Consider the following 13,013-nt stretch of genomic DNA (forward strand, 5'->3'; position numbering starts at 1 on the left):
CCCGCCCTCATCAACTCTTGTTTGTTCTTTAATGCTCCAAACAAACGTAACTGGCTATGTGAAGCTTTCTCTGACCTTCCCAGGTAGAGGAGGGCACTTCGTTCTCTGTGCTGGCAAATACAACATACATCTCTGTTACAGCACTTAAGTCGCAGTAATGTAATTTCTTGTTTACATGACTGTCTACTCATCTTTGTATTGCCAGCGCCTAGCGTGACTCATAACACAAATAAAGTGCTTAATGTTTGTTATACAAGTGCTCAAGAGGCACAGTGCTAAGGAACAAACTGTAGCAACACCTTAGCTACCTGACACAGTTGAGAGAGTAAGTGCTCTGCTTTGCTGAGGTCTGGGCTGATGATCAACTTTAACTTTTAAATTTTACGATGTGGTTACATCATGCACTGAGTTTTCCGGTCACCGGTCAAGTCAGAGAGATTTTTAGAAAGTCAACACTTCATCATCCACCAAATGCTAATCAATTAACCATCAACAGTGTCAACACATTCTGAAAGACGCCTTATATAAATTCAAAAGCTAAGGCTCAGTGATTCGGCTCAAACATGGCAAATTAACTGCACACATATATCTTCCGTTTCTGAAACTACACTAAAATGAAAGTGAAGGGAAAAAGAAGGTATAAACCCATAAAACCAAAGAACAGAAGTGACTCCACTGTGTAATTTTAATACAATTTTGAAAGAAGTAATTTGGAAGAAGGAATAGTACGTGACTTGGCAAAGCCAAGGAAACTGTATAGTGCCTGCAAAAAAGGGAACTAAAAAGTGAACAACTTGCTGGCCAGAATTCAGAGGCAAAGGGAATTGCAGGAGAGGGTGTGAGGTATGGGGCTGATACTGGGGAGTTGATCCAAAGTTTAAGTAACAGAACAATGAGAGCTCCCTTCCCCCCTTCCCACCCTCCATAGTCAAGCAACTACCTTTACCAATAGCAGAAAACAAGGATGAAGCATTAAGAGAAAGGCTGCAAACCCTCCCCTTCATGTTTTTCAGTTTACAGCAGGTAATATGCCTCCTGGGTATATCATGGTATATACCTTGCTCTCAGAATGCCAAGAGGTATATACATTGGAAGATTGTTCTCTAGAGTGAACAGTCTCAAAGAAAAGACCTACAATCTCAGAAAACAGATCTCTACTTACTGACACCTGGAAATCCCCCAAGAAAATGGCCTGTTCACCACCTAAATGCCTAACGTGAAGCCCTCCGGTGACAGGACTCACTGGGTCACAGAGAGCTTCTAACCGGCTTTTTGGTATCTTACTCTTACACACAGCTCAGGATTACCAGACATTCCAGGAAAGTTTCCATCATGAAAGAAGAAACTAAACAAAAAAGGAACACAAAAGAAAATTTAGGGAACAGAAAACAAAACTTCAAAACACTGTAAGTGTTCTCAAATCAATGACATATTGAGAAAGAAGACCTGGAAATTTAAAATTATGTGAAAATTAAAAATCCAATAAAAGTATTAGAAGATGAAGTCAAGGAAATTTCCTTAGAAGGCAGAATAAAAAGAAAAATACTGGTAGATAAGACAAAAAGGTTACCATCCAACTAATAGGTCAGAAAGAGAAAAAAATGTATGAAATGATATTTTTTAAAAACAGAAGAAAATCTCCCAAACTTAGGGAAGTTGACAGGCTGATATGGTCCAGCAGTGACCAAAAGAGCAATTAAAAAAAAACAAAAAAAAACATACAAACAAAAAGCGCCACCACATCATTGTGAAATTTTTGAACAGCAGAGAAAAAAAATAAATCCTAAAACATTCCAAAGTGGGGTAAGAGTAACACATGAAGGAACAGGCATCAGAAACAAGCAGGCTTCAACAGGAACACTGGAAACTAGAAGACAACAGATCAGTGCCTTCACAGTAATAAGAGAAAATTACTTCCTGTCTAGAGATCTCGCCTCAATTGAGGGGGAGGGCACTTTCACATATGTCTCAAAAAAGTTATCTCCTACCTAGTCGTTTTCAGGTAACTACAGGAAAAGGAGATTCAGTAAAACAAAAGGATAAATGAAGAAAACAGTGTCCAGGAAACAGGAGATATGATGCCTCACCACCCAGCCCCCAAAAAAATTAAGGGAAAGTCTAGTATGAGGACTACATAATCCAACTAAAGAGTAACCAGTCCATAGTGGAGCAGGAATGCAGAGGACTACAGATTTTTAAAAGTTAAAAAAAAAAACAAAAATAAATGGAATGGACATACTGATAGTTGAGCATTTGGAAAATACCCATAGGTATTTGATGTGGTGCAGCAGGCAGAATTCTAAGATGGCCCCTAGATTACTGCCCCCTGGTGGGCATTTTCTGCATAAAACTCTCACCTTCAGTATGGGTAGAAGGCTTGAATATGATGGGATGTCACACAGGTAATTTGGTCACTAATCAGTTGACTTTCAACTAATCAAAAGGGAGGGTACCCTGGGTGGGCCTGACTTATTTAGGCGAGTCCTTTAGAACAAGATGAAGCACCAGAGAGGGGCTCCTCCTGGCTGCCTTGAAGTCACAGCCACTTTGAGTTCTTTAGCTGCAAGGAAATGAATTCAGCCAACAACCACATGAGCTTTGAAGGAGATGCTGATCCACAGATAAGACTCTAGTTCGAGCTGCCACCTTGACTGCTGCTGCCTTGTGAGACCCTGAGCAGAAGACCCCGTTAAGGTGCCTGGATTCGTGACTCACAGAAACTGAGATAAATGGGTGTTGTTTTAAAGCCACTAAAATTATGGTGATTTGTCATACAGCAACAGAAAACTAATACGATAGCATGTGGACAAACTTAAGGATAGCTAAATAGGATAAACAACTTAGAAGGAAATCATACTTCCTCCAAAAGCATAAAAACTTCAGGAGTCAGACTTCCCTGGTGGCACAGTGGTTAAGAATCCGCCTGCCAGTGCAGGGGACACGGGTTCGAACCCTGGTCCAGGAAGATCCCACATGCCGCGGAGCAACTAAGCCCGTGTGCCACAACTACTGAGCCTGTGCTCCAGAACCTGCAAGCCACAACTACTGAGCCCGCGCGCCTAGAGCCCGTGCTCCGCGACAGGAGAAGCCTGCGCACTGCAGTGAAGAGTAGCCCCCGCTTGCCGCAACTAGAGAAAGCCCGCATGCAGCAACGAAGACCCAACGCAGCCAAAAATAAAAATAAATTTTAAAAAAATCACGAAAAAACCTTCAGAAGTCAAAGCAGTGTCAGGTAGTTTAGAAATAATACATTCCGAAATGCCAGAAAGCAGAAGTCACTCTGAAGAAAGGGGCGTTAACTGGTAAGTACTGCTGGAGGTAATCAGGTTTAAAGAGATAGAGATCAGTTTCAAGTTGTCCTGGATCTTTTAGCTTATAAACAGTAGATAAAAGGTTCAATCAGGGTTTCCCCCTTTAGTTCAAATTTATAACGTTTTTCAATTTGCAAGCAGAGAAAAGAAAGCTTCAAGAATCATCGAGGCTTCTGAACGGACAGAAGTTTCTCATACGTAAGCTTCGTTTTTCAAACGCCGTGACTCTCTAAGTAAGGTCCTTGGACCAACATCAACATCACCTGAGAAGTCATTGGAACAGCAAATTCGTGGGCCTCACTCCCAGACCTACTGAATCAAAAACGTGGGTTGAAGTCCAGCAATCTGTGTTTTTAACAAGCCCTCTAGGTGATTCTGATGCAAATTCAAATTTGAGAACCACTAATCTAGTGTGAATTTCTGCCGCTACCCTGCTATGCTCTGGTCTTCCTTCTTGAGTCAAGAGTTAAAGCATTTCCAAACCTACTGTATCCAACCTAGATCAAAGTATCACAGTCACTAACACATGGTAGGAGCTCAAAAAGTGCCAAATAAATAAGAGACTAGGCTTCAGGTGTATTTCTTTCACCAGAGGGTTTTTAGAACACTGGCTACAAATGCCTTCAGGCAGGACATGCTCTCTTCACTTTCCCACAGTCCCCACCAATCCTTACTGCCTTCTACCTTATATATTCACACATTTTTCTGCCCAGCCAATGACAGCATTAGAGTTTGGGACCTCTGGGGGAAAAGATTCAGAAAGAATAACAATTTTAAATCTGGATACAATAAGGCCCAGCTGTCTCTTACGAATTCTAGGGAATCGAACAACTTACAGCTGTTGCATGATGATTCAGAAATTGTACTGTATGCCACAAGTGATCCTTCACTTGTGGGTCTCATGGTCCAACATTAAGCTCTAGGAAAAGTGTTTCAAGATAACATCTTAAGCATTCTTTTTCTGGTCTGAAGTCTTCAGAGAAGTAGACCCTGCTTCCTCACATATTCTTGAGGCTCATGTGTCCATTAACTACAAGAGCAGCTAACAGGGCTTTGACTGATGGAATTTACACTGCAGAATCAACTTTGGAAACTATACGAAACATATGAAATAACATTTCAATTCATTTATGAGAAAGACTTCAATGTATTTAAAATATAATGCGCTGAGCAGACACTGATTACGCTAAAATTAGAATGCACTTTCTTTCAGTACCATCTAAAAGGAAAACAACATCCATTTAGTTAAAACTCACTATCAAGACACTAAGCTTACATTAAATTAGATTTTTTTGTTGAACTATGAGGGGTTAGAAACCCCCCTATAAATCAGTCTCTGTATATGTGAGCATCCATTTAGGATCCCCTGAGCTAATGGTAGGAACCCCAAGGAGCTGGAGATCTAGCACATGTTCTGCCCCTGCATGACCTCCCCTAGTCACATTTTCCTTTTGAGCTCTGGCTCCAAAAAAAGTGGGGATTAGTACTAACATTCTGAACTACTCCTTACACTTAAACAAGAAACCATTTTTGCTATCATTGGTGTAATTACTTTAGCCAATTTTGAAAAGAAAAATAAAATTTGAGATAAACAAGCTAAAATTGATACAAACACATAAGTATCTATGTATATGTAGGAACAGTGACTGATCCTGATAATTCTGTACTGTAGATATTAGTATTTTTTAAGACCTTCACTCTTTAAACCCAAGAGAAGTTCTAAAACTTAATATATTAATCACAGAGAAACTTAAAGATTCAGAAAGACTCAACAAAATTTCACAATCGTATGTCCCAGAAATAAACATGGTAGCACTTTAATGAATTTCCTTCAAATCTTTTTATGCATGTACAGATGTATTTTATATAGTTGAGAATATACAGTTTTGCATCCTGGTTTTTAATCGACCGCTGCACCATCTTTGAAAATATTTTTCAGGCTAGCTTTGTACCGTATGACTAACCTACAGTTTACCACAGATCACATACTATTACTCCAAATATACTAATATGCTACCAAGTAAAACTAAGTAGCAATATTGCCATTAATGTCTTATTACCCTCACATTAACATAGGCATAGCAATAAATATCAATTTAGCATTACAAAAATAGTAAATGAAAGCAACAATAAAAATAGACAACTAAAATCCTATATATTTTCAGTTGAGTAGGGAAAAAAGGCAGCCTGCAAGATCCAGAACTTTTTTTTTAATCAACAGAACCTCAAGGAAGATGAGTTGAAGGGTGATTTGTGAGTCTTCCCATTCAGCTGAATGTATACAGATCCCTGGCAAAACTGAGTACACAAGAGTAGGTGGAATCCTCATTCTGTAAACATCTTGGGAGCTGGCAGGGTGATTAAGCAAAGCACATGAATTTTAATGTTAAAAGTCATATGACAGAGATTCATAACTACAGAGGACAGAAAACAGCAGTTTTACAAGATAAGCAAAAAGAAAGCACAGAAACGTAAAAGGATAAGCTAAGCACACTCAAGTATTACAGTTGGTTCAAAATAATTGTCCTACCTAAGTTTAGTCATGTACAGACTTACCTTCCACCAAGGAACACGGACAGAAATTTTCTAGTATAAGTACTTTGAGCTCTTTAATAGTCAAATCCACTTAAGATAATTTCGTAGTGACCATTACTAAGAGCCTAATGGGGGAAACTGAAAGTAAGCAGGGCAGAAAATTCCAACTCACAGAAAAGCCTTATTCAAAATAACCGTCTTAAACTTCTTAAATGAAACAGAAGGAAGGCAACACTACTTAACTAAGACTGAGGCATGCTTAAATGTAAAGGTTACAGGGTCCAACAATTTACCAAGAAAGTTTATCAGAAAAATAATTGGTACATCCAACTTATACTCAACTGCTAGCAATCGGCATTTTCTGTACACTAAGAGTGGGGTCTAATTCCCCAGATTCTTTCAACTTACACTGCATGTGTGTGCTCTGCTACGACCTAGGTGGTTAGGAAACACACTGTACGGTACTCAGGGAGATACCAGAGCTGTGGCTATCTATCTCCACCCTCCTACTAAAGACAGGGACAAAATGAGGAGCAAGCCCTTCTATAGGTGGGGCGGGGGTCAAGAACACTCTCTTCCACAGCCCTCTGGACTCTGAGGCATGTGGACACATGGATCCAGATGTGCCCATAGACATGACATCATAAACATGACTTAAAACAACCTAATAAAGGAATAAAAGCTGTTTGGTATCTGTGATCCCTCAGTACACTTTTTTGTTTGTGTTTAATTTCTGTCTAACTCTTGTTTGGTAATTTCACAAAAAGTCCTCAATTCTTAAAACTGCTCTGCCTTAAGGAACTGGTGCCGACTCTTTTCAAAGATAACACGGAAATGCTTCATGTTTTAGGGAAGAACATTAAAAGAAAATGTCCATAAAGCAAAGCAATTTTTAAAAAGCTAATATTAGGTGTTAAAAGATTAAAGTGAAAAAAAAAAGATTAAAGTGATTTTTCAAAAGCTAGAGAAAGTGCAAAGGTAAACTGTACTATGAAGAGAAAGTATTGGCTAGACTGCTAATTTTTCGGATTTTATAATTTTATTTTCTGATACAAAAAAGAAAACAATGATGCTTTGCCTTCTTCCAGTAGCCTATCTTAAAAAAGATAATTATGTGTAAATGAAATTCAGATCTTAACTAAGTCAAATGTTTGTTTTACATATTTAAAATTCTTTTAGCTACACAAGAGCCTTACTGGGTTCACAATTAATCATTGTGTGTGGGGGGTAGAAACCTCATGAGAAAGAATAGTTTGTTTCTTTTCTTTTGCAAGGTCACTAAAAAGTAATTTAGGGACTTCCCTGGTGGCTCAGTGGTTGGGAATCTGCCTGCCAGGACATGGGGTCGATCCCTGGTCCAGGAAGATCACACGTGCCACGGAGCAACTAAGCCCGTGCACCACAACTACTGAGCCCGTGAGACGCAACTGCTGAGGCTTGCACGCCTGGAGCCCGTGCTCTGTGACAAGAGAAGCCACCGCGATGAGAAGCCCACACACTGCAGTGAAGAGTAGCCCCTGCTCGCCGAGAAAGCTGGCAAGCAGCAACAAAGACCCAACGCAGCCAAAAAAAAACAAGTAATTTAGTTTTGTACCTGTAAAAGTAATTCTAAATTATACCTACCAGAGAAATGAGATTTTTTAAAACTTTTAAAAACAAGCTGAGAAATAAATAAAATACAAGTGGAGGGTAATGACAAAGCACAAAAAAAGGTAACATATACATGTGATTAATTTCAACTGCTTCCCTAAAAAATGTTGCTTAAAACAAGCAGCACTGATTCTCATCAATTTCATCTTTTTTTCAAATCAGATATTTTATTAGGGAGCACAGAAATAACCAATGTGTTAGACTTATGATGGATGAAGAAAGGAAAATCAAACTGCAATTAAGAGCACAAGTTCACTGATAAATCTGTCTCTTTTAACAGTGTGATAATGGATGTCCTAATTTTATAGTATACAGAGATATGTTGTGAAAATTAAGACTTTTTAACCTAAAAGATTCAGTTCTATATGATTACACATGTTAAAGACCACTGAATGATTAGCCTTTAAAAAGTTTTACTTACTCTTGCAATGCCCATTCAATAAGATTGGAAAATTTTATCTCAATTCCTGTGATGTATATAAATGCTGCTTATCACATGGAGATTCTTTCGAAATGAAGATACTTAATAAGCATGAAACATTATATTGTCATATATACATAATGAATCTTGTAAACTATAGGGTCACTTTATAAGCCATGGGTCATTACAAATATGCAACACAAACAAGAAACTGCACATTTCACTCAACTAAACAGATCCTAACTGAGAAATAAAGCTACTTAAAATGCCTTATATTCAGTCATTTAAAAATTATATCAGGAAACACTTAAATATTTGGAACTCATTTTCCCTACTCTTCTATCCAGTGAGTTGGATTAACCTTAAAATAACAAAACAAAGCAATGGAGTAACTAAAAATAAATATTTCAACTAAACACCATAGGTCTGGAAAAACAAACAAACACACTGCAAGTAGTGATGTTGGACCTTCTGAGATTTTAACTACCTTTTCATCTGAGACATTTAATCACTTAAAACTAAACTGAGTTTACAACTAAGTATAAAGACATTTTTGTCAGTCCCTTAACTGCCATGAATTCCATTCAGGTAATTATCCTAGATCAACTTCTAAGCTATAAACTCCCTAAGGGAAGAAGCACATGTTACTGGTCTCTGTATCAGCAGTACTGAGCTGCTGTACATGCCACATGATAGGGGTTCAAACCTGGTAAAAGGAACAGACTTTCATCTAACTTTCCTGATGTTAGAAGTGATTAAGTGGTTGCCTTTGCAACAAAGCCCATACAGATTGCAGTGCATGCTGGATCAAGATTTCTACATTTTAGCTAAAGTCCCCGGAGAGCAGCACCCAGTGGCATGGGGCAGAAAGAGGTGTCAGCTTCCTCTCCCAGCAAAGAAGCGACTTGGTTCAGGTTGCAATGAGGCAGCACTCACTTCCACGCTTCAGGAAGTTATCTGAGGAAAGGCGGAGAAGAGGGTTTCCAGAGGCGCCCACAGGCAGGTGAGATAAATCACAAACAGCGTTATCAACCTCATTTGCAGGGAAAGTCACATTTTAAAAATAACTCACTCTTAATAACAGGGGGGAGGGAATATTCCCTTGTTGAGATCACTAAGTTGCCAATATGAGCTAAGTAAAACAAAAGGTAGCATAAAAAAAAAAAAAGGTAGCATGAAATACCTCACTGAAGTTATGTGATTTCTGTTGTCTACTCTAATCATTCCAAAATAGCTCCTGACTCACTGCTCTCCTTAGGAGATACTACTTGGAGGGCTGGGGGGGTCATACCTAACAAGGGCTCCTCGCTGGGGCCCGGAAGTTTTCCTAGACTTTACCTCACATACCTGCTCTCATTTTTAGGGGTTCTGATACACCTGTTTCACAAACCAATACTTCAACCACCTTCACTGTAATTAAAAACAGCTCAGGCAGCATCCAGGATACTTTGACAGATTCTGCCAACTGTCAGTTTCAGCTGTTCTTTTTCATTTCCACCATAGTTCATAAACTACTATCACAGGAGCCTTAGATTTGTTTTTGGCCTGAACTAATCACTCATTTTCTTTCAAAATCATTCCTTTTGTTTTGATTTTGCCCCTAGACTTGCAATTATATCCAAAACTAAGGCAGAGATAAATTTTTATTATAACCTAACATTAGTCAAAAATATATTCATAAAACATGAAACTCTCCACCCACAATATTAAATTTTAGATACAGATACCTGTCAGAGTAAGGTAATTTAGGATTGCCTAGGTAAAACTTTAAAGGCCATTTAAAGCTCTGTTCCCTTTTGTTTTAAGTAGGTGCAAGGAGGCTGTGCTTATTCCACAAACACTTATTAGGTACAAACACCTACTAAGTGTGGAAACTTCCACAAATGCCTTCTCTTGACAACTTAGATGAAACAAGTCACTATTACTGAGAGTCGCAGCCCCAAATGCAGACTTGCAGAAAAATTATGCCATAAACATTCACTCCTTTGCCTCTCCAGTCCACCTTTAAGACTTTATTAAGGACTAATAAATTAGTTTATAAACACATTTAATTACACTGAAGTATCTAAAATCTGGGCTATGTGCAGGGGCTTATTTTCATGTCTTAAAGACCAATCCCCTTCGTATTAAGTTCATCTCAAGCTTCCCTTGGTAAAACCATGGACATTCATGCAGCTTAAATGTTGTGGAAAACCATTAATTTTCTTTCATGATGCTACCACTCCACAGCTTAGAGAGAATGCAGCCTTCAACATGAAAAACTGCCACTTGATTTTTCTTCTCTGACACATTTTAAACAGAAGAGCTGCGGACTCTCAAGGGAAGCCATATTTCAAAGATTTTGAATAGTAGTATTTGTCAGTATTTTCTCTCATTAAAATTGGTACAATTCATCCAAAACATTTTTCAAATGCCATTATTTTCCAGCTTACATGCTTAAAAACTGCTTAGAGAAAATCTCTCCATCTGAGAGATTTACTTCAAGAAACCAACAGCAATTATGAAAACTGCAGGAGAAAAAGAAATAATTCACTTTTACAGGCTGGAAAAAATTTTAAAACTCACCTAAGACCTTCATTTTACAGATTAAAAAAACAAGAGTCCACAAAGGTCAAGCAATTTGCCTCAGATCACCAAGCTACTAATAGCAGCACTAGAAATAGAATGAGGTATTTTAATTGCTGTTAGCAGTATCCCAAATCATGCAAGTTATATATATTCTCATCACTTTGTCATTTAAGTTTTAAAAACAAGTATCACTCTTTCTCATCAATTCCTGATGGACTCCTACAACGTACGTTCTACATCTTCAAACTTAAGTTTATGAACTTCAAGTTCTAATTCCAACAAAAAAGGGTAGTACTAGTAAGAACTTTCCTCTGAACGTTTTAAGAATGAAAGTTTAGGTGTGCACACCCCTAAACCGTCACAACGAATTTCAGTGTCTGTCCTTTCAATCTCTGTCCCTTAACTACACTTTAGATGTGTTTATTCAACTACGAAAGAGAGAGAGAAAATTCTAGAAGTTCCTCTTTGACAAAAAAATCATTGAAAATCTGTCAATGAAACTAGATCATTACTCCATTAATATATTATGGAAGTCTGGTTTAAATTAGGAAGAGTCACTAGCACTTTATCGAGTTACTGTGTGAAAAGTTAACAAAACGTAGGAAAATGGCACTCTTGGTTGACTTTGGATCTGAAAGAAGGTATACATCTGACATTGTTAACACAAACTGGAGACTTGATCATAAAAGCAAAAAAAAAAACAGAGAAAGTGAACAAGTTCCTTTAACAAAAAGCTGTTTCCTATTCAGGCTCTGATCTTTAAATGCAAGGCACTGTGGACTCCTCCTAAGACTTTCAGATTTTCGTTTTAAATGCCCCAATAGAGCAATTCTATAGATTTTAGCTTCGGCTATGCAAGGGCAAAAAGGAGGGCACAGTGAGGACAATTTACACTGGATCATTTTCAAGGACTGTAGTCTAACCACTCATTACTTAACAATTGTCCTTTGTGCACCTGATTATTCTCTAAGTACTGAGAGAACGCAGGACTTCTTTTTGAAAGATACCAGCAACAAAACCTAAGAGAACACGACTTTGATTATAAACTGCTGCGGCACTTCGACCAGGAAAGGGCAGTACGTGTGGTCTACTTAAATACCACTAATAAAGCTACATTCTGCTTACAATAATAGAGGTATGTTCCTTAATTACGGCCTCCGGTGTTACTCCACAAAAATAACTTCTTAAAAGATTAATACACCTATATTTTTAAAGTACGACCAGCTTAGCAAGGTGGCAAATTTGTTTGAAAACATAAAACACAGACAATTCACCACCACCGCTCAGTAACACACATACATAAACAGACTCGAAGCGGAGTTAAGCACAAAATCCTTACCCCATTTTGCCCAGTGAAAACTTGCTCGGAAGTTTCTGCTCTTATGCTACGGAATAACTCCAAAGGAATTTCTCCGTCCGTTATTTCGCAGTTGCTTTTCCACCCCCCGAGATCCTTTTGTGGAGGTATTTCAGTGATGCTGAAAATTCAGTTAGTTCCCTTAGGTAAAATGATTTCTCTCTGGGAAATACCAAAATGTTCAAACAGAGGTGGCATTTGCTTATTAGAGTTAAAATGCTGCGCGGAGGAGACGGCGGTCAACTCTATTCCACAAAATGAGTCTATGAATCGGGAAATGCAGAATCCAGCTTCACGGAGTCCTATAAAAAATGAGTTCAGTGGTCATATCTCTCCTGTCCTCCTCCACACTCAGGGAGAGCCCAGGTAACTCGGCCTTTTCGGTGCTACTAAGGCTGCGGGTTCAAATTTCTCCACCACACCAGGTCCCTGGGGGTGGAGCGTGCAACCCAATGCGACGTGCACTTGAGAGATCCCTACGAGAAAATAAAAATCCTAAGCGCAGTAATGCCACTGCTTCCCTGCGCTCACATTAGAAAAAGCTATGTAGAAAAATCTCTTCCAAGTGCAAACCCAGCGGCTCGCGACGTGCACGGCACTCCACATTGGAATCTGTCTTTTAATTTTTTCCCCCCCTCCTAAGACTGGGAGCAGAGAGGAGGCGGGGAGGAGGAAGAGAAGGCTGGGCAGGATCGATTCATTCTCCCGAGGAGAACACACGGAGCCATTTCCAGGCTGGCAGCAGGCTGGGGGCGCAGCGCACGCCGGGGAGCAGAGGGAGGGGGCCGGATCCCACCTCCCTCAGCCCCTGCCCGCCCCCCGCCGCCGAGCACAATGGAGCCCGGCTCGCGCCCGGCCCTTCATTCGCTGCTGCCGCTCTTCCCTCCGCTCTTCGGAGCACCGCAAGTTCGAGGCTCCGACGGCGGAGAATGAATGAATCAGAGAGCCAAGCCCCACGCTGCCCCCCGGCACCCTGCCCCCAGCTCCGGGACGGGCCGAGCAGCGGCGAAGGATGGGGCTGAAGGGTCGACGGGAGCCCGCCCGAGCCGAGGCGGGCGGCTAATCCCGCGTCGGGACCAGGGGAAAGGGGCTCGAAGCCGCAGAACAGCCGCTGCTCCAGCGCCCCCACCCCTGCTCCTCGCCTCTCCCGCTCCGCGCCGCCGCCACGCGC

At 40.0% G+C, this 13,013-nt stretch overlaps 1 protein-coding gene across 1 annotated transcript in view; it reads right to left on the bottom strand.

Moving 5' to 3' along the window:
• The window catches only part of HOMER1 (homer scaffold protein 1), a 124,504-nt gene extending 111,508 nt beyond the window's left edge, over nucleotides 1-12,996 (bottom strand). The window contains exon 1 of the mRNA XM_024755706.1: nucleotides 11,825-12,996. Within this exon, the coding sequence (XP_024611474.1) occupies nucleotides 11,825-11,829 (5 nt within the window). The 5' untranslated portion in view covers nucleotides 11,830-12,996. The remainder of the gene's footprint in view (nucleotides 1-11,824) is intronic.
• Nucleotides 12,997-13,013: the final 17 nt, after the last annotated feature.

This window comes from Neophocaena asiaeorientalis, unplaced genomic scaffold (assembly GCF_003031525.2).
Source record: "Neophocaena asiaeorientalis asiaeorientalis breed wild unplaced genomic scaffold, Neophocaena_asiaeorientalis_V1.1 scaffold37, whole genome shotgun sequence".
Classification (NCBI taxonomy): Eukaryota; Metazoa; Chordata; class Mammalia; order Artiodactyla; family Phocoenidae; genus Neophocaena; species Neophocaena asiaeorientalis.